Source organism: Lycium barbarum, chromosome 10 (assembly GCF_019175385.1).
Source record: "Lycium barbarum isolate Lr01 chromosome 10, ASM1917538v2, whole genome shotgun sequence".
Taxonomy (NCBI): Eukaryota; Viridiplantae; Streptophyta; class Magnoliopsida; order Solanales; family Solanaceae; genus Lycium; species Lycium barbarum.
The window spans coordinates 117,462,250-117,483,753 of record NC_083346.1 but is presented as its reverse complement, the minus strand read 5'-3'; the positions used below and the strand labels follow the sequence as shown (position 1 = coordinate 117,483,753).

The 21,504-nt window shown below is 35.1% G+C and overlaps 2 protein-coding genes across 2 annotated transcripts; both read left to right on the top strand.

Annotated features, from left to right (window-relative positions):
• The first annotated feature begins 1,581 nt into the window (after nucleotides 1-1,581).
• On the top strand, nucleotides 1,582-6,492 carry LOC132613606 (cytochrome b-c1 complex subunit Rieske, mitochondrial). Its single transcript, XM_060327699.1, has 2 exons — nucleotides 1,582-1,869; nucleotides 5,641-6,492. The coding sequence occupies exons 1-2, from the start codon at nucleotides 1,707-1,709 to the stop codon at nucleotides 6,282-6,284; spliced, it is 807 nt and encodes a 268-aa protein (XP_060183682.1). The 5' UTR covers nucleotides 1,582-1,706; the 3' UTR covers nucleotides 6,285-6,492.
• A 1,483-nt stretch (nucleotides 6,493-7,975) lies between these two features.
• Nucleotides 7,976-8,878, top strand: LOC132613375 (uncharacterized). The gene has a single exon (XM_060327386.1). It carries the CDS (start codon nucleotides 7,976-7,978, stop codon nucleotides 8,726-8,728), a length of 753 nt encoding a protein of 250 aa, XP_060183369.1. The 3' UTR covers nucleotides 8,729-8,878.
• Nucleotides 8,879-21,504: the final 12,626 nt, after the last annotated feature.

The following is a 21,504-nucleotide window of genomic DNA, read 5'->3' as shown; positions in this document are numbered from 1 at the left end:
CGATAATATAACCTTAATTCAAATAAAAAAAAAGGTTTGAACATAATACTCGTATGTTAAACTCCAACATTACATAACTAAGTTTTAATGTAACTTAACAACAACAACAATAATAACCCAGTGAAATCTCACATCGTGGGGTCTAAGGAAGGTAGAGTGTACGCAGACCTTACTCCTACCAAGGTAGGACGGCTATTTCCGAAAGACCCTCGGCTCAATAAAAGCATAAAAAGAAGTCAGATAAGGTTAAGAGATTCGGCTATGTAACTTAAGTAAATATAAATTAAAAGAAGGGGAAAAAAATATAAGTCTAACAATGAAATTCGACTTTAATAACATCACTCATTTATATGTCAAGTCTGATTCATTTTTTCTAATGCTAAGAAGTGTAATTTCAAAAATTAGAATAATAACATAGCTATGCTAAATAAATAAAATAAAAAATAAAAAATACGAGTAATTACATGGAATCACAAGAAGTAAAAGTCTGGAATGAGAAAAAAGAAAATGAAAGATAAATAATATAAAAAATTCATATATTTGAAAACTAAAATAATTAAAAAGTAAAAATAAAAATAATAAAAATAATAGAAACAAAAAAATTAAAAAAAAAAGATATTAAAATAAAACAAAAAGGAAAGAAATTAAAAAGTAATCCTTTAATTACACCAATTCTCAAGTCTCAACTCCCTTGAGAATTGGAGAGTATAATTCACCATCTCAATTACACTCAATTCTACCTAACCAAATAATTATTTGATCAAATAAATAGGCCAAATTGTGTAATTATACCCTTAATTACGTGGATGGCTTTCCAAATAGGCCCCGAAGTTTTCAAAAAAACATACCATAGATTATAAATAGTAATTGACAAGTTAAAATAATTAAAATGTATATAAAAATCTTGTTGACTTAAAATTCGCCAGAAACCACGAAATGGCAGGGAGGGAGTAACTATTTATACGTGGTGACAAATGGATCGAGATACGTGGAAATGTGACCAATTCAATTTTAGATTAAGATGTAATTTTAACAAACCGACTTCATTTTTTTTCATAAACAAATATTTATTGAACAAAGTGAACCACGAACACCAAAAAAAAAAAAAAATCTATTACTTCGACGGGAAAAAAAAAATTCGAAATATGACTATGTGGCATAATATTATATTCGACTGTATATTTTCTAAAAGAAAATTACCTCTATATTTAGTCGGACAAAATTTATACATTTTAGCCCATATTTGTGAATACACTTTTTCTATGTTATTATACATTTTTATATAAAATTAATACATTATGTATATGCTTTCCCAAAACATAATATTATATAAACTAAAAATATGACTGCGCTATGTACTATCTTATGTTGGGCTGTATGTTTTTCGAAAGAAAATTAATATTTATACGCTTTAGCTCATATTTTAAGTTTGTTACCTGGTTTAACTCATATCTGTGAAGAGACACTTTTTATACATTATTATTATAAATTTTATACAAAATTGATACATTATGTTTAGTGTTTAATAAAACTACATGACGTAATATAGTTGTATATTTTTTGAAAAATATCCCCATTGAAATAAGAGAGAGACACGGACTTCCAAATAAAAAGGAAAAAGTTCATTTCACCTCCATCATCATCTCGAAGAGAGAAGAGAAGAAGCCCAATTTACAGAGCGAAACCCTAAATCACAAGAAGCAAAGATGTTAAGAGTAATAAGTAGAAAGCTTTCTTCTTCGTCTTCAGCCGTTAGATCTTCATCTAGTTTCTTCAGTAGAACATCTTTCAACGGCAACGATGATAAGGAATCTCCAATCAGATCTCCTTCTCCTTCACTCGCATCTTTGTATCTCCATAATATCAGAGGTCAGTTTCGTCTTTTTCATTCCTTTATTATCGTTTTATTTGATGTTTTATTTTGGTTAAAAGTTCGGTATATGTATTTATCTGGTAGAATCGAAAAGCTGTTGTGATTATTTTAATTTTTTGTTTCTTTTTGTTGAAAGTTCGGATTTTGTTTTTGGTTATGTATTGATTTGGTATTGAATTATCGGAGATGGGAATGTTAGGTCTAAGTTTCAATGCATTTGCACTCCTAGAGATGTTTACGTAGAGGGGATTGGGAACTGAAAAGCTGTTGTGAATTGTGATTAATAGTTTTTCTTTGTTGTTAAAAGGTTTTTTTTTTTTTTTTGGGGTTATATGTTTATCTGGTAATGAGTTATTGGAAATGGGGATTATAGATCTAGGGTGTGTTCGGTATGGAGGAAAGTGTGTTCTTGTTTTCCCTACTGTGTCCAGGTGTGGTTTGGTGGGGGGCGTGCAGTGGCGGATTCAGGATTTTCACTGAGGGTGTTCGGAAAAATAATTAAACCTAAATATACACTGTAATATATATTCAGGGTGTTCAAAAGTTAATAAATGTACATAAACATATAAAATTTACCCTAAATATACACTGTAATTTTTTGAACACCCTGGGCTCTTGGTACATCCGCCCCTGGGGGGTGGGTAGTGGTAGGGTGGTTGGTGAAATGTCGATTGTGGACTTGTTTTGCCTACTTTGATTAGAGAAGTCATTTTCTCCATTTTTAAAGAACTTGTTTTCCTGAAGAAAATGTTTTTCCAAATTTTTGTCCAAACGAACAAAATTGGAAAACATTTTCCTTCATACCGAACGCACCCCTAATTATCAATTCATTTGCAGTCGTAAGGATGTTCTATATAGAGAATTTTAGTTGGGGGAATTGGGAAACCAAGAAGCTGATGTGATTATTAGTTATTTTCTTTTTGTTCAAAGTTCGGTTTTTTCTGTTATGTGTTCATTTGGTACTGAAAAGATGGGAATTGTAGATCTAAATTTCAATGCGTTTGCACTCTTATGGATGGTGGATATCGAGACATTAAGTAGAGGGGATTGGGAATCTAAAAGCTGTTCTGATATTGTGGTTATTAATGTCAAAAGTTCGGTTTTTTTTGGTTGTGTATTTATTTGGTACTGAATTATCGGTGTTGGGGATTGTAGATCTAAGTTTCAATGCATTTGCATTCCTAAGTAGAGGGAATTTGGGATCGAGAACTTAAGTAGAGGGAATATGGAATTGAAAAGCTATGTGATGTCGTGGTTATTAGTTTTTTTGGGTTATGTATTTATTCGTTGCTGAATTATTGGAGATGGGGATTGTATATCTAAGTTTCAATGCATTTGCACCCTTAGGGTGTTCAATATTGAGCACTTAAGTAGAGGTAATTGGTAATCAAAAAGCTGTTCTGATGTTGTGGTTATTAGTTTTTTTTGGGTTAAAAGTTCAGTTTTTTTTTTATGTATTTATTTGGTACTGAATTATCAGAGATGGAAATTGTAGATCTAAGTTTCAATGCATGTTCACTCCTAAGGATGTTTGATATTGAGAACTTAAGTTGGGGGAATTGGGAATCAGAGAAGCTTCTGCGATATTTATTGTTCGTTCTGTAGATCCGGTAGCTGTACATGGAAACTGATTGGTAATTTCCTCTTGTGAGGGGATCAAAGTGGGACGGTGGTGGACTAGATTAACTCCTTTAAATTAGCTTGTGTAGCGTAATTTGGAATCCGCTTATTATACCATTGGATTGTTGGTGTTTCATCCTATACCATTTCATTGAGAATTGCATCTTTGAGCAGTTTATACATATCTTTTATAATTCCTGTGGGCATCTTGTGGATACAGTTCATTGCTTATGGTCTCAGTTTAATTATTTTTTTCATTAAGTTGCACAATGATGATATGAAATCAGCTTAAATGAAGAAGTGGGGATTCATATAGCCAACCCCAACTTGTTTGCATCTGAGGCGTGGTGTTGTTGTATAAAGTTACACAATGTGTTTGTGCCAAGACTGGATTTGGCTTCGAGTGTGTGCTGTCCTAGACCACAAGGTATATTAGGGTAGGAGGGAGGTGAAGGTAATGAAACTTAGACTTCTCTTACGAGCCAATGCTAGCTTTTTCTTTGAATGACTGAGGATTGTCAGCTGGATTTGTATGGCTGAAAATTAAATTTGTGTCAGACATGTTGCCACTGCATTGCAGTTTCTAGTTGCCACCATTTATCAGCCTGCGTAAAATTCTAGCCGTAGTTATCAAATTGTTCTTCTATATAGTAATTGAGTATTATGAAATTTGGCTGAAATATGTATATATTGCCTCGGTTTCATTTTGTATGACACTGTCCCCTTTAGTCCATTCCAAAAAAAATGACACCTATATTTGACAACTCTTTAACTAAAACCTTTCTATTTTACCATTAATGACATGGTCTTATAGCCATAGAAATGTCATGGCATAGATAAGACAACAAGTTCTAAAGATACATTTTGTATGTGGCGAAGTCTTTCTTTCTTTCTTTCTTCAACTTGGTGCCCCGTTAAACTCCTCCATATGGAATGAACCGGAGAGAGTGACGTTATTATAGAGGTTGTGCCAATTCGTTATCCAATATGGTATTAAGTAATGTGGAATATTCCTTTTGTTGATGGAGTGGATAGCTAATACAAGGGGACCAAAAATGTGCACCATATTGTTAATAAGACATCAGATTAATAATACAGTTTACGACATAGCCTTTAATAGCCGTCCTACCTTGGTAGGAGTCAGGTCTGCGTACACTCTACCCTCCCCAGACCCTACGATGTGGGATTTCACTGGGATGTTGTTGTTGTTGTTGTTGTTGACATAGCCTTTAATTATGTTTTTTAAAGTGTAAAAAACTGAAGTGCAGCATTTTCCCTTGAAAATGTTGTTTTATTCATGAGTAAAGCTATGTTCCTCCACATTTGCAGTCCCAATGACTCCTTCACTGTAGGAAGGAGAAATGGGTCAACAACAACTACACCTCAGTCCCTAACAAGTTGGGTCCGGCTATATGAATACTCACTGACCATGCCCCCATTTAAATTCATCCCAGGCCTACATCTTACAAAATAAAAAAAAATAAAAAAGAGAAGTATTGTCAGGAAAGATGGGTAACAAAGAAAAAGAGTTAGTTTGCATCTACCTCCGATTTTGGTAGGAGCCTTTGAGTATTTAATTAGTTGCTAATTTTAGGATGAAATTGTTTATGTTAATACTTCATGAGAACTTGTTCTAGACAGTGTTGCCAAAGGAGAAATTCTTGGAAACAGAACTAGTTTCTTGCTAATACATAGCTTTGTTTTTAACCTCCAGATAAAAAGGTTTAGCTATTTGTGTCTAACCTATTGACCAGTTACAACAATTTGTTTTGTTTCCAGAGAACAACCGAAAGGCTGGTCTTTTGTTAAAAACTTTTCCAACTTGTACATAATCATTTTATCTGGTAAAGTAAATCGTTGGAAACCACTCTTTCTATAACTAGTCCGTAACATGTTTGTTTTTCCTAAGAATAAAACCAAAATAAAACAAACCAAATCTAAATCAAAACTAGTACTAAAACTGAACTGTTTTCTGATGCAAACAATTGAACATGGAAATCTTATTGTTCTGTTGATGTTCTTTGGTTTATTTGGATATACTATATTCTGGAATTGTGGTTGCAGTTCTTCGGATAGTAGTTCACAATGATAAAACAAATTCTTTTGGTAGTTGTTAGCAAACTTCCAACAATTTTCAAATGTTTCAGGTTTCTCATCTAATTCAGTTTCCCCCGCACATCAGATGGGTTTAGTCCCGGATCTCCCACCGACAGTGGCTGCTATTAAGAATCCCAGTTCAAAAATTGTATATGATGATTCCAACCATGAGCGTTACCCACCTGGTGATCCAAGCAAACGTGCTTTTGCTTACTTTGTCTTGACAGGAGGCAGGTTTGTCTATGCCTCATTGATTCGCCTCCTGATTCTTAAGTTTGTTCTGAGCATGTCTGCCAGTAAAGATGTCCTTGCACTTGCTTCTCTTGAGGTGGATCTTTCAAGCATTGAACCTGGGTCGACTGTTACTGTCAAGTGGCGTGGAAAGCCTGTTTTCATCAGACGCCGCACTGAAGACGACATCAAATTGGCGAACAGCGTTGATCTCGGCTCCCTTAGGGACCCGCAACAAGATGCTGAGAGGGTCAAAAATCCAGAATGGCTTGTGGTTGTTGGGGTATGTACTCATTTAGGGTGCATCCCTTTACCAAATGCTGGTGATTTTGGTGGTTGGTTTTGCCCATGCCATGGATCCCACTACGACATCTCTGGTAGGATTCGCAAAGGACCTGCACCGTACAATCTGGAGGTGCCTACCTACAGTTTCTTGGAGGATAACAAGATGCTTATTGGTTGAGAAATTATGTCCAAGTTGCAGGACAACTTGTAGTTGCTGGACCAAAAATGGATCTTGCGTTTAGCCTTTCTTTGAGTTATACATGGGTTGTATTTATCGACCAGTACTGGTAGCACGCTTTTTTGAGTGAATAATTCTGCTGGCTGCTTGTTAAGATACTTTTTTATGTTCAAAATTATTTTTAATAAACTTTTCAAAGATTTACATATTTACTAGTCCAAATATGCGATTGTTAGGTGCAGTATCTTTTTTTTTTTCTGCACTGAAATCTATATTTTTTCTTCACCCATTCATTGTTGGCCTGAGACTTTTATGCAAGGAACATAGTGTCTCTTTCTCGCTCGCGCGCGCACAAATGCACTCGCACAACTTTCCTTATTAGTTATGTCTCCTTCATTTCTGTATTTTCTTTCTCAAGCTCCTTTTACTTTAGCCGAAGATTTATTGGAAACCTCTCTATCTCCACGAGGTAGGGTTAAGATTTGTTTATATTCCACCCTCCCCAGATTTTGCTTGTGTTATTACATAGAATAGATTGTTATTGTTGTTGTGGATGATGGTATGACATAGCTTAAATGAAGAAATGTGGATTTATATCGGCGATTCTAATTTGTTTGGGATTGATTCTAATTTGTTTGGGATTGAGGCGTAATAGTTATTGTTAGACAACATAATCCCGTCTAATCTCACATCAACTTCACTCTTCTTATGTTGGCTTATTTTAAGGCATATCCTTACTATCCAGAGCACCTCTCCTTAGTTCAAACTCTTTGGTTGAGAGTTTCGTCATTCAACACAATGTTGTCTGCAACACACAAACACAGGAAGTTCCTCTAGAAAAATCTTCAGCTGAAATTTACCACAGAACAATTCAATCAAACTTGTGAACCATTAAAAACTTTTTTAACTAAGATTCATCTGGACAAACTTGTGTACTGGGGGTAGGTCTCTGGTCTGACTTGACATGGTAGTAAAGTTCTCTTGATAGGGCGTAACTATTTTACTGGTAACAACTTTTTTGCTGCAAATTGAAGCTTGTAAGCAACCATATTAAAACTAATGTAGATGAAATTTCAAAACTCAAAACCCCTTAAGAGATTACATTAATAATAAAAGGTTAAAACCCCTTTACACAGAAGCTGGACAGATACAACTAGGTTCAAATACAACAATTATGGTGACCGGTTAGGTGAAACCAAAATTTGAAGTGCATAAGACACCTACCTCCAGCTCAACTCAGGGATATATCAAAAATTAATTTTAATCATGTATAAATAGTGTAATTTTCTGCCGAAGGGGTATGAACCCCTTGGCCCTTCCGACTTCCGCCCCTGAATTAGGTTAGAAGTGATTTGAAGTGCTATTATTATGCGGATCTTTGTTCATTCTTTTAATGCAAATTAACATAATATATATGACGCAGCTTACTTAGATACAATAACCTATTTATTTCTTAAACATTACCAAAATGGTGAAAACTGCAATACTCCAATCCATCTTGGAAACGGAAAGCCCCCAGTTAGAAGTCATAAACTCATTTCATATCAAATTAGGTTTCGAAATTTATAATATCCGATCCATATCATACTTGGTCAAGAATTTCTTCCTCAAGCTAGTACTCCTATAAATTTATTAAGAATGTAGCACATTAAATATATTTCCAAAGTAAACCTACTACACTATCTTCCAATATGAGAAACTACATTCACTTGTTTGGTTTATCCTGCATCGTTAACCAACTCTCACAAAAACAATCACCAAAGAATGCTCAACCATCTTCTTCTTCTTTACCCCTTTTAAACATTAGATCTTCCTTACGCATTCGACATGATAAGTGGTATATACCATCTTCATATAACTTAACACAGCCACAAGCACTTTATCGTAGAAAAGTGAAAGAGGAAATCCTATCGAATCATATCTATCTCACCTCTTCAGTTGTCTTGTCCTACGACAGATTCTACCGTGAAATTTCAAAATTGATTGGGAGTTGGAACGTCACATATCAAGATCAACGTGACTCTATAGTGGAAAGTACAATGAGGCAGGTGCGTAGTATCGCTGAGTCTAACAAAGGTCATCGCGGAGCGTTGGAGTTATCTGTAGATGTAAAATTGGTATGCCACCATGTTCTTGATGCAAGGATTTTGTTTCCCGAAGAAGAGTTATTATCACAATATGGTATGGTGCCAGCTAGTAAGTCATCCATGGAGTTGTTAAAGAAGACGAAGATTGATGAAGAAAATAACAAGGAGGAATGTATGGTGTGTCTAGAAGAGCTTGTGAAGAAAGAACCTGATCATGATATACTTAGCATGCCTTGTTCTCATATGTTTCATGGAGAATGTATCGCCAAGTGGCTAGAGACAAGCCACTATTGCCCTATTTGTCGCTATGAGATGCCCATGGATGAAGAACCGATGGTCGAACAGACGAACAATTAAATTTTACCTACTTTTATTATAGTGTGTGCTTTTAGAGTCGTGTGTATGCAAGAACACTATAGTACCAATAAACAGTTTTAGCAAATCTTTGGAGATAATCATATGTAAAAATAGTGGTAGGAAACAATATTTGACCCGATTGTTTGAAATTCCTTTGTTATGCATGCAGTATCATAAAGCTCTAAGTTGTTTTTAATATCTTTTAATAAAAGATTGTTTTGATAGTTTGATTTGAAAAGTTACTTTAGTTGTGCTCGGTTTCATAGAAAATATATCTCTCCGGAACATTGAGGTTAAGCATAAATTTTACCATCTTATACTCTATTTAGGAGAAGGTATGTAATCAAATAATAACAATAACTATGTTTTAATGCCAAATTAGTTAAAATCAGTTATATGAATCTTCACTAGTCATGTTTCGATAACGCATAAAGATCTTGCTTGATCTTCTGACGATCAATATCCCTAAAGTAAAAACTCATATTAAATGCTAATTTGAGGAAAATTTAGGGGTTACACGTTAAATTTTGTACTTCTTTTTGAGATTGATCATTAAAAGGATAATTAGATAATACACTTTTTGAGTCGCCGCAAGTGAACAGTTCCAAGTATTCTTTGGGAAAAAAGTTTATCCCTTTTAATAAATGAATATAAAGATAAGAATTACTAGTAATTACTAAAAAATATAAATCATATGGTTCTTAAAGTACTACCATTAATGTTTAATACTTTTATAAGGTTTCATATTAAAAATTTCTAATTCCAAGGAAAAAGCACTTTTAAATTTTCCTATGAGCATAAATAATTATGAATGAACTTGGAACCTATTTTGACTGAGTTTGGATCTCAGAATTCCAGTTTCAGTTTGCATCTCAAAAAGTTTTATTTCCAGTTTCGTTTCTCATTAGTTACTGCTGTTAAATTGTTTCAGTTCTTTACTATTGCTGGAAATTAGGTGCTGAAAAGGAGCCGCACGCTAACATCATAGCATTATAAGACCAACTAAACAGCGATAATATCTATGTCTTACTTCCAAACAAGCTAAGATCGACTACATGAATTCTCGATGGCCATGCTTGCTCATTTACGATCGTAGCATTATATGATGAACCAAACATAAAATTAAAATAGAAAAGGATCCAATCATTTTTTGGTAACTCATAAATATAGTGCTTGAACATCCTAAAGTAAAAATTGGTACTCAATGCTAATTTGAGGAATATTTTAGGGGTTACATGTTAAAAAATTTGATTATTTTGAGACTGCTTCAAAGGACAATTAGATAATATCCTATTCGACTCTGAACAAAGTGACCAATTCCATGTACTCTTTGGAGAAAAAGTTTATCCCTAATAATTAATGAGTTTAAAGATGAGAAAATTCGTATTTTTTAAAAATATAAATCATACTGTTCTCTACCTTCCTTCATGAAAAAAAATACTAGTAAACCTTCTTTAAAAAGGAAGGTTTGAACCTTCTTAAAAAGGAAACAAAGAACAAGAAGTCCTTTTTTAAAAGAGACAACAGATCAAAACCCCTTTAAACCATCACGTTTTTATTAGTTTCATACTTAAATTATGTCTAGTTTACGTTATAAAATATGGTAAGAAAAGTAGTTGAAGAATGATCTTATTCATTCAGCAGCCAGGCTTTAAATACAACAAATAATAACAACCTACAGCTAAGCTTATGGAAACTAACTAGCTATACAATAGGAGTAGTCAGTAACTATAAGCAGTAACTAATTCTGACTCCGTTACAATTTTGCATATCCAATTCAGACAAAATGTCAAGAACGTATTTGGATTGAGAGAGAATGAGACCATCAGGCACCTTTTTAACTTCTACGCCCAAAAAATAGTCTAAATAACCAAGATCTTTCAAAGAAAAATGAGAACCCAAGGAATTAATAACGCACCTAATCAAGCTGTGATGATTTCCCGTGATCAAAATGTCGTCAACATAGACAAACACATAAACAGTTACAACCAGGTTATTCAAAATAAACAAAGAGGTGTCGGATTCAGACTTGATAAAGCCCATTTTCTGTAAATGATCACGCAATGCAGTATACCAAGCCCGGGGGGGGGGGGGGGGGGGGGGCTTGTTTGAGACCATAAATGGCTTTTTTTAATCTGTAAACATGAGAAGGCAATTGCGAATCAACAAAGCCTTGAGGTTGAGACATAAAAACCTCTTCTGTCAACTGGCCCTGTAGGAAAGCATTATTGACATCGAGTTGATGAATCGGCCAATTATGCTGCACTGCTATGGATAACACAAGTCGCACTGTTGTTGGCTTGATAACAGGACTGAAGGTTTGATGAAAATCCAAGCCAGGCCACTCAGAATCTTGACAATAAGTTCATCATCTGTTACCGGTGATCCAGCAACTTTGAGCGCATCAGAGAGAGAGCGAACCTCTTGTAAGTATTCTGCAACAGATTTAGAGGCTCTTTTAATAATTTGCAATTGATTTTGCAGGCTAAAAATGCGAGTATGGCTCTTATTTGCATAAGCCGTGTGAAGAAGTTCCCAGGCTTTCTGAGTAGATGGAGCTGTGGCGACAGTTGGCGCAATGGTTGGATCGATAGATGCCATCATTGCTTGTTGGATTAGTTGATCCTGAGAGAACCAGACTTGGTATTTGGGATTTGGCGCCGTAAGGTTATCTTCGGTAACAGTCTGCGGTGGTGCCGTTTTTGATCCGTCAAGATGTCCCATGAGTTGATGGCCATTGAGTAGCATCACAAGTTGCACTTTCCAAGTTGGGAAGTTGAGGTTACCTTGCAGTTTGATAGGTAACTGAGAAGCGGGATTGAATTGTACCACATGAACGACAGGTGGAGCTGCAGAAGCACTGCTGTTGGCAGCAGTAACATCACCAGAGTTAATAACAACGGAAGGAATTGTGTTTCCAGGTGCAGCCATAGATGGGAACAGAAAAAAAAAATGATCTGACTCGTTAGAGCTTAATGGGCTCTGATACCATATAAAATATGATAAGAAAAGTAGTTGAAGGATGATCTTATTCATTCAGCAGCCAGGCTTTAAATACAACAAATAATAACAACCTACAGCTAAGCTTATGGAAACTAACTAGCTATACAATAGGAGTAGTCTTATACTAATACTCAACTACAGTAACTATAAGCAGTAACTAAAATACAGTAACTATACGCAGTAACTAATTCTAATGATGATAAGATAATGATGCTTAATATACGTTACCCCTGAACTATAACTTTCATGTGCTAAACACATACCCTACCCCCCCCCCCCCCCCATCCCCACCCCAACAAAATTTCTGCAATGGGCTTCATAGCCAGGCTATCCCGGATCGTATCAATAGGCTACCATCCATTCTAAGAACAAAAAATGCAGCACAAGCAGACAGTGCCTCTCTTCATTATAGCATGAAAGTTGAAATTGCCATAATTTAATTTAAAAATCATAAGAGCGGAGAATCTTGGAAAATCACCACAGCTTTCCAAGATATAGCTTCTCTATATAGTTGTCGTTGGATCGAGTTCTGTCTTCTTTCATCAAACGTAACAAACATGTTCTCTCATTTGCCCAAACCAGAATAACACCTACAGTGTTGGCTGAGAAACATTTACCATGGCGCTTCTCAGAATGTACAAAGCAAATTCAATCTCTGTACTCCTCCCATGAAATCCACCAGAAGCCACTTCTTTTAGCTCAGTGTGACATGTAGGCGATAGAATAGGCCATCGTCTTCTTGTGCTCCATGTTGTCTTTGTCAACTGAGATCAACACATTGTTTATATGAATACAACAACGACTAATGTAGTTAAACAAGCTGTGCATTTGACAAGTATTTAATCGAAAAAACGGAGCAAATCAGGCACATATCCGAAAATGTGTAAAAGATAATTCAAAAGACTGAAAGATAATGTTTAAGATCCATGAAAAAGACAGTGAAATGCTGTTATATAGGGTGATTGTTATAGAGAGGTACTGTATGTCCTTGAACTTTGCACAGAGGTAGCGGTTTCACAGAGCAATATTAACAAAATACACAATTTTCCGTAGACTAGTATTAGTTAATACTTGTCTACTGGTTTAAACATGTTGAAAGTGAAACCTATCGTTATACTTTCCATAGTATACCTCGTCGTTGTCTTTTGGACTATTTATTTAGACAGACGTACCAAAACAAGGTGGACAACCCCATTTCCAACATATATTGAGCAAATCTACAAACCAATTCATCTAGTAAAAGCGGAATAGGTAAATGACTAAGTGGTCGTTTGGTTGATTGTTAGGAAGTGAATTATTTATTTATTAAAACCAACATAACTAGTACCATGTATGGTAGCAATTTCATTGCTATCTATGAAATTTAGGATACTTTACGGTGTTTGGTTATCACTTTTACAATCCACATTACAAAAACATGTATAAATTATGAGTCAATCTATGTATTATCTAATGCAAAATAGAAGTGGGATAACTAATATATCAATAACTAAATCCTGCATAACTTATGAAGTGATCCCTCAGGGAAAGGGAGAAATAGACAGAAAGTGTACCAAACTAATTCGTGTAGTGAGTCCTGAATATGTTATAGTTCTTAACTATGAAAGCTCTATCTCCAACTAAAAGGATAAGAATTTATCTCTAACTAATTGATTAACAAAAACAGTATCAAGTGATAATTCTCATGATCCACACCACATCTAAATCTGGTGAACCAGAAACTTCACAATCTACATCGTTATTCATTGTTACAATTCATTCATTACTTTTTTGAAACATAATGTGTTGCCAATCCTTCACAAGTCACATTATCGACAATTCATAATGTCTAATTCTGAGAAACCAAATAGTTCTACAATCTCCATTGGACAAAAGAATAGATGAAAAATGTTACCCACATCAAAAATCGAACATTGAAAAAGAGGACAGGAGCGGAGAGAGGGGAAAATTTGAGTATGTCATAGTTGTTAATGTCCACAAGTACCAAATGTAACTGCCTAAGGTTTTTGAAGATCTCCATCTCTCTTTGAAAGCAATTTACCTGAAAGGAAGAAAACAAAAAAGAATAATTCAAGTTATTAGCGTCTTCAGAAAGAAATATACGTGAAGAAATTGGAAATTAGGCATTTTCACATACCTTGGAAGGACCAATTCCGACTCTTAAAGATTTAACCTGAGCAGGTAGATCTCTTGCAAAATCACTAAATATGTATGACATTGACTTGGATTTACGAAGATCAATCATTACATATTCCAATGCGGGAACAAAGGAGAAATAAAATTTGACTTTTCTATAAGAGGAACACTCAAACAATGGAGATTTCGAGCCCGAAGATCAATTTCTTCTACTTTATTACAAGTGAAAAAGATAAAAAGAAGTTATTCTACCAGAGACACATATATTAAAAGGAAGTGTACAATATTTATTTCTTAACAGCTCAAGGTTCGAACAAGAGGATAAAATACCATCGAGTTCTCCGCTTCTTAAGAAAACATACTCCTAGTTAAAGGTTTGGAGGAAGTCGACTTTGGAACTTAGTTGCACCACGCAACAGGTCAAAAACAAATGTTTCAATGAGGATGCTTGAGAAAGAAGCTCAAAAAAAAATCCAAACATCGGAGAAGTATTGTTTTGAGAACGAAAATTAAGAGATAATATTTCAACACCTACTCTTGAAATGGAACACATCAATTGGTCAAATGCGGTAGAAAACTTTCTCCCATAGCAAAAGGCCATCTCAATATAAGCCAATCTACGACCTGAATAAAGTTGTAAGTACTGATTTACTCCCTTTCAAAAATTTATGTTGATAGTGAGGGGCTGAGGGCAACAACTGTGATCATCAGAGTCAATTCTGGACATGTTAAGGCATCTGAATTTAATGTAGCATAGAAGCAAAGAGATATTTCCACCTTGTAGATAAAATGCTCGTCCTTGCAACATAATGTATGGGCAGATGTGCGAGAAGGGAAGGCAAAAAATCATCTGATTGTTGACTGAAGTAATCCACCTTTGCATCATAAACCTAATTGCATTACAAGCGCCAACGGATAAAAATTTTAAGAAGAAAATTTGTATGACTAAAACTGTTTGGTTGGCTAATACAGCATAGGAGTAATAGATGCATTAACGATACACGGATTAAGCTATTTAAAGACATAAATGCCCTTTAAAGTAAGTAATTCATGCATAACAATCTTTTAATTACTAATCACTGCATAACGATCCGTTCATTATTAGTCACCGAATAAACAATCCATGCATTATGATCCGCATAACTAGTATGTGAAAACCAAACGACAAGTTGATCTCGATCGTGAGCTCTTAACATTTTATAATCATATAATATACTGCAAAAATACTCTAAAAAGTGGGTTTGTTAAGGTATAAAAAAGGGGCAAATTTGTTACCGTAAGAGGCATGAGGACTCAGGCCGGAGCTAGAAGCTCGGCTGAACCCAATAGCTTTAGTTCAAATCTTGTATTTGTATCAGAAAAAATAATCACTAATTATGCTAAAAAAAAAGAGGTTCATAATCCAGTTACTAACACATGATATCGCTATCCTGTAATTTGAAACCAATAAAATTCAAATCTCTTGTTGAGTAATCAAAGTCATACACGGTAAAAGCTTAGCCACATCGGGTGTTTCGCCAAACCAATACAACTTATCATGGTTAAGTGATTTAATGAATTAACATATGTTAATCAATCATGATTAAGTAAAAAAATCTCTATGTGCAAACACATGGCATGCATATATTGGTTTGATGTATATATGTTTCTTAAAACACGATCAAATTAAAATCAAATTTTGCACATGCCTGATCAATTAAATCTTCCTTCTTTTCTTCTTCCATTAATATTATGGCTTCCATTTTTTGGTCTTTTCCTCAAAAACCCATAATAATTTAATCCACAAGCAATTCCTCCCAATGTTAACACCGGCAAAATATATCAATCGTTCTGCCAACAACAAGGAAGCATGAACATTATGTTGGGTGTGCGAACAAAGTATCACATTTGTAGTTGAAAAGAAAAGGGAGCTACTTATAAGGAGTTTGATACTCTTAATAATGTGAGGCCTTTTGGGAAAAATCGTGCGGGCTTGGCCCAAAGTGGACTGTATCACGTCATGTTAAGAATATCTTTGGGCCCTTTTAGCCCAACAATTGGTATCAGAGTTTTTGTGATTGTATTTGGTTGTGTTGATCGTCTATTTGAATAATGGAGGTAAATATGAGCAAGATGGTTTGCTTAAATGGCAGTAATTACCATATTTGGAAAAGCAAGATGAAAGATCTTTTATTTGTCAAGAAATTGCATTTACCTGTGTTTGCTTCTAAGAAACCCGAGTCTATTGAAGATGAGGATTGAGAATTTGAGCACTTACATGTTTGTGGCTATATTAGGCAATGGGTTGAAGATAATGTTCGAAATCATATTGTGAATGAGACAAATGCTAAGAAATTGCTTTTACTTGTGTTTGCTTCTAAGAAACCCGAGTCTATTGAAGATGAGGATTGGGAATTTGAGCACTTACATGTTTGTGGCTATATTAGGCAATGGGTTGAAGATAATGTTCGAAATCATACTGTGAATGAGACAAATGCTAAAAGTTTGTGGGAAAAGCTCGAGACACTGTATACTTCGAAGACTGGCAATAACAAGTTGTTCCTGCTGAAACAATTGATGACTATTAGATACAAAGAGGCCAGTCCTATTTTTGATCATATAAATGATTTTCAGGGTGTCCTTGATCAGCTGTCTGGAATGGGTGTCAAGTTTGATGAAGAAATACAGGGACTTTGGCTTCTTAATACTCTGCCAGACTCTTGGGAAACTCTTCGAGTTTCTTTGACTAATTCTGTTCCCAATGATGGTGTAACTATGGAATATACTAAAAGTGGTGTTTTGAATGAAGAGATGAGAAGAAGAGCTCAAGCTTTATCTTCTTCAATTTCACACTTCGATGTTTTGATTACTGAAGACAGGGGGAGAAGTAACTTCAGTGGTCAGAATGCTTGCAGAATTCAGAAGTTGAAGCAAGAGTTGAATAAGTCTTTTGCTATGAAAGACTTGGGACCAGCAAGACAGATTCTTGGCATGCAGATTGTTCGTGACAGAAAGGCCGAGAAGTTGTGGTTATCACATGAGAAGTACATTCAGAAAGTACTTCGCAGGTTCAACATGGATAAAACTAAGGTTGTCAAAACACCTTTAGATATGCACTTCAAATTGAGCACGGAGCAGTGTCCTTCCAGTGATGATGAGAAGGAAGGTATGAAGAAAGTTCCTTATGCTTCAGCTGTTGGCAGTCTGATGTATGCGATGATTTGTGCAAGACCAGGTATTGCTCATGTTATTAGTATTGCTAGCCGTTTTCTTTCTAATCCAGGAAGAGAGCATTGGAATGCTGTGAAGTGGATTATGAGATATCTTAGTGGCACTTCTAGTCTGAGTTTGTGTTTTGGGATAGGGAAGCCTATTCTTTGTGGTTACACTGATTCAAATATAGCCGGTGATGTTGATACTCGTAAGTCTACTTTGGGCTACTTGATTACTTATGCAGGGGGAGCTGTGTCTTGGCAATCTAAGTTGCAAAAATGTGTTGCTCTATCTACTATAGAAGCTGAGCTTATTGCTGTCGTTGAAGCTTGTAAATAGTTGCTCTGGATGAATAGATTTATGGAGGAACTTGACTTTGCTCAACAGAGGAATGTGCTTTATTGCGACAGTCAAAGTGCTATTCATCTTGGCAAAAACTCTACATTTCATGGTAGGTCGAAACATATTGATGTGAGATACTATTGGATTAGAGATGTGTTAGATTCTAAGTTGCTTGAACTTGAGAAGATTCACACCGATGATAATGGCTCGGATATGTTGACTAAAGCTTTTCCAAGAGGAAAGTTTGAAGAGTGTTGCATGATCACCGGGATGGCGGTCTCCTCCACATAGTCGGGAGGGGGAGAATTGTTGGGTTTTTGAGTTTTCCCTTCCTATGTGGAATTGGATTAATAAACCCCAATCCAATTTGGACCACGCCACTTTTGCCCTAAAACCTACTATATATATAGGATCAACTTATGTCTTATTTACATAACACAATAGTGGATTCATAGCAGCCACATAGAGAGAAAATTTGAGAGAGAAGAGGTGATTTTCGGACCAGTGAAAATCAGCCACAATAGTCCACTTAAAATTGAGTTTTCCAATTCGTTAACCATTGGACCATGCTGAAATTTGAACTGGGCGTTCTCAATATCTGGTTCTTGGATTTCAACGGCGGAGATCGAATTTTGTGGTCTGTAGCTCCAGTTTTCGAGTACGAACAGTAGCTCATTTTTTGTGGTGATTTCTCTCCTTTCTTCACTAGTTTTGGTGCTATCTTTTATGTATTGTTGCTCCGTCTTTGACGTTGATGTTGTAGCCATTTGGAGAACATTATTGTAACTCTTGTTGATTATAGTGGAGCTTTTGTGGCCCGGAGGTCTCGTGGATGTTTCCTCTTCACCTTGAAGGGGTTTTACCACGTAAATTTGGTGTTTCTTGTATTGATTTACTTTTTTTTGCTTTGCTATTTTGTTGTTGGTATAGTTTTTGTTCAGATTTTCATTTGTGCTAGTGGTTATTGTCTTCTCTTAGTTCAAATAGTGTGGGAAGTTTTGACTTGGGCATTTCTTCCGCTGTTACCTCGCCATGCAATTTGGTTGTTGCTTGTTTCTTCCCAACAAAATGGTATCCGAGCCAATGGTTTGGCGAGACGAATATGAAGATGGTGGAGTGTGGCGTGGGGCCCGGCTTAGTGCCTTTGCCCTTCTATGGGCCGGTTTACAACCTTTACCCGTAGCTTTGAAGAAGCATACGTAACCTTTGGGCTTCGGTGACCGTAAATACTCTGACGATGTGAGTGACACATTGACATGTTGAATCTCTGACCCGTAATGAGTCATGTGGAACTTAATTCGAGGGGGAGACTAAAACGACCCAAAGATACTCTTAACATGATGTGATACTGTCCGCTTTGGGACAAGCCCGCACGGTTTTTCCTAAAAGGCCTCACATCATTAAGAGTATCTAACTCCTTATAAGTAGCTCCTTTTTCTTTTCAACTACCAATGTGGTACTTTGTTCGCACACCTAACAATCTTCCCCTCAAACTAAGTTTCACATGACTCATAACGAGTTTGTGATTCAACGTGTCTTTGTACCACCCACATCGTTAAAGTATTTACGATCACCGAAGCCCAAAGGTTGTGTATGCGTCTTCAAAGCTATGAGTAAATGTCGTAAACCAGCCCATAGACGGGCAAAGGCACTAAGCCGAGCCCCACGCCACACTCCGCCATCTTCATACTCGTCCAGCCAAACCATTGGCTCTGATACCAATTGTTGGGCTAAAACGGCCCAAAGATACTCTTAACATGATGTGATATTGTCCGCTTTGGGCCAAGCCTGCACGGTTTTCTCCAAAAGGCTTCACATCATTAAGAGTATCCAACACTTTATAAATAGCTCATTTTTCTTTTCAGCTACCAATGTGGTACTTTGTTTGCACACCTAACACATTATACTAAAATAAACACATAAAGGATTCAACTTTACACATTAATGGAAGAAAATTTACCGGAAAAGTCTATCATCAAACACCATGTTTGTGTGACAGCGAAGGTGGAGCAAGAATTTGAAACTTATAGTTAGCAATTCCAGTCATTATAAGTTACTGATTTAAAATAAATACTTTCTACATATTTAATGAATTAGTAATTCTAATCATTATAAGTTAGTGATTCTAAATAAATACTGTTTACATATTTAATGAATATATCTAATACGTTCAAACACTTAACCAAATATTTAGCCACAAGTAGATTCTAAAATCAGCTTATTTTGAAAAGTGCTTTTCAAAAAAATACTTTTGGCAAAAAACAGTTTCTATTTGACCAATTCATTTTAAAAGCACTTTTGAGCAGCAATTAGTGTTTCGCCAAGCTTTTAAAAAGTGTTTCTAAGTGTATTTTTCTTAAAATTGCTTTTCAAAAAGTTTTTTTTTTTTTTTAGCTTCTGAAAACCTACTTCTGCTACTCTCCAGAAGCACTTATTTTCTCCCAAAAGTTTGGCCAAACACCTCACTTTTTTTTTTAAAAAATAAGCACTTATTGGAAAAAAATAAGCACTCTTGAGGAAAAATAAGCTTGGCCAAACAGGCTATTACACAGCAAGAGAAAGCTTGCCGTTAAGCAATATAACTAGAGGGGGGAGATTTGAGAGAATTCTTTTTTATTTGTTAATTGTTTCGCTTCAATTTATGTGATACCTTTTCATTTTGGAGATTTTCTTTATGTAAATTTTGATTAAATTTTAAGATATATTTTTCATCATTAACGTGAGAAGAACGGTAACTTATACTAATATCTTTTTCTATATTTTTTTTAATATTTTAATTTTAATTTTATAACATGGAGTTGATTTAATCTAATTCAACGACGAAAATTAGTGAAATTGATTTTCGAGAAATGAAAAATACCACATAAGTTAAGATGGATGAAGTACAAGCCTTTGAGGTAACCTAAACTATTTACTTAGGGGTCATTTGGTTGTTGGTTAAGAGGTGATTTATTCATGTATTAAATCCTGCATAACTTGTGTCATGTTTGGTAGCATTTTTTTTTTTTTTGCTATAAATAAAATTCAACACACTAAATATGATGTTTGGTAGTAATTTAGAATTTCGTATCACTAATGTATGTGTAAGTTGTGATAAAATATATGTATTACTTTCTTTTTTATCTGTGATATATTGGTGTAGACAACGGAATTTTATCGAGTTTGAAATAGGACTCTACAAGATGAGTTCAATCCATCTTCAAACTCTAAAGTCGATTAGGGTTCTTGGAGGCTACTCTGCCCTAAACCCTAGATCATGCCTATAAAAGGGGGGCACATACTCCCTTGAAAAGACATCTCGAATATCCCATAAACTCTGGGGATATTCACAAAGAGATCAAGACACATCTCAAAAATCCCATAAACTTCCCAGGGATACTCACAAAGAGATCAATATGACAGACTGGATATTTCTTGACAATCAAATATCGACAATATCCTTTCATGGAGATCAAATATATTCCAAGAAAGTCCACGTCCAAATCATCCTACATTCGAGAAATACGTTACTAACGACCCTCGAATTACAGAGAAAAAATCGGAGAGAAGAATCAATGGATGAACAGATTTGTACTCACAATCTTGATAAATGAAATTACTCTTTTATTTATTTGGTGATTGCTGTTTATTTTCTTTATCTTGAGAAAATTTGTTGCAAACAATTGAGACTTCTTTTGTAAAAGCTCTACTGACAGAGATTAACCGTTTTCCCCCAAATGCATTGACATTTTCTTTTTTCTCATTCTAATTATTGCTAAGAAAAGGAATGAAGACGATTAGAGATCGGATAGGCCATATCTTTTTTCTTTTTTTTTTTTTTTAGTTGGGGTAACTCCATATGTGGTAAACAACTTGGTGATATCTCGCTAGAACAAACAATGCTGTTTTTGGTATGTTTTTCGGAAGAAGGCATGCACCATGCAATTTCAAGCACACGTCAACATGGAATCAATCTGCCAAACAAAATTAAATTAGATTAACTCAATATTTTACGATTTTAACTTAGATTAAAAGTTTATAATAACGAAATATATAAATTACAAACTTTTCTCATTTCAATTTGATTAAAAAAAACATTTAAAACATTGGTCAAAATTCATAGT

Coding starts and splice junctions, on each gene's coding strand:
- LOC132613606 (XM_060327699.1), top strand. CDS start 1,707: ATGTTAAGAGTAATAAGTAGAAAGCTTTCTTCTTCGTCTTCAGCCGTT. Junction 1,870..5,640: donor GTATCTCCATAATATCAGAG/GTCAGTTTCGTC, acceptor CAAATGTTTCAG/GTTTCTCATCTAATTCAGTT.
- LOC132613375 (XM_060327386.1), top strand. CDS start 7,976: ATGAGAAACTACATTCACTTGTTTGGTTTATCCTGCATCGTTAACCAA.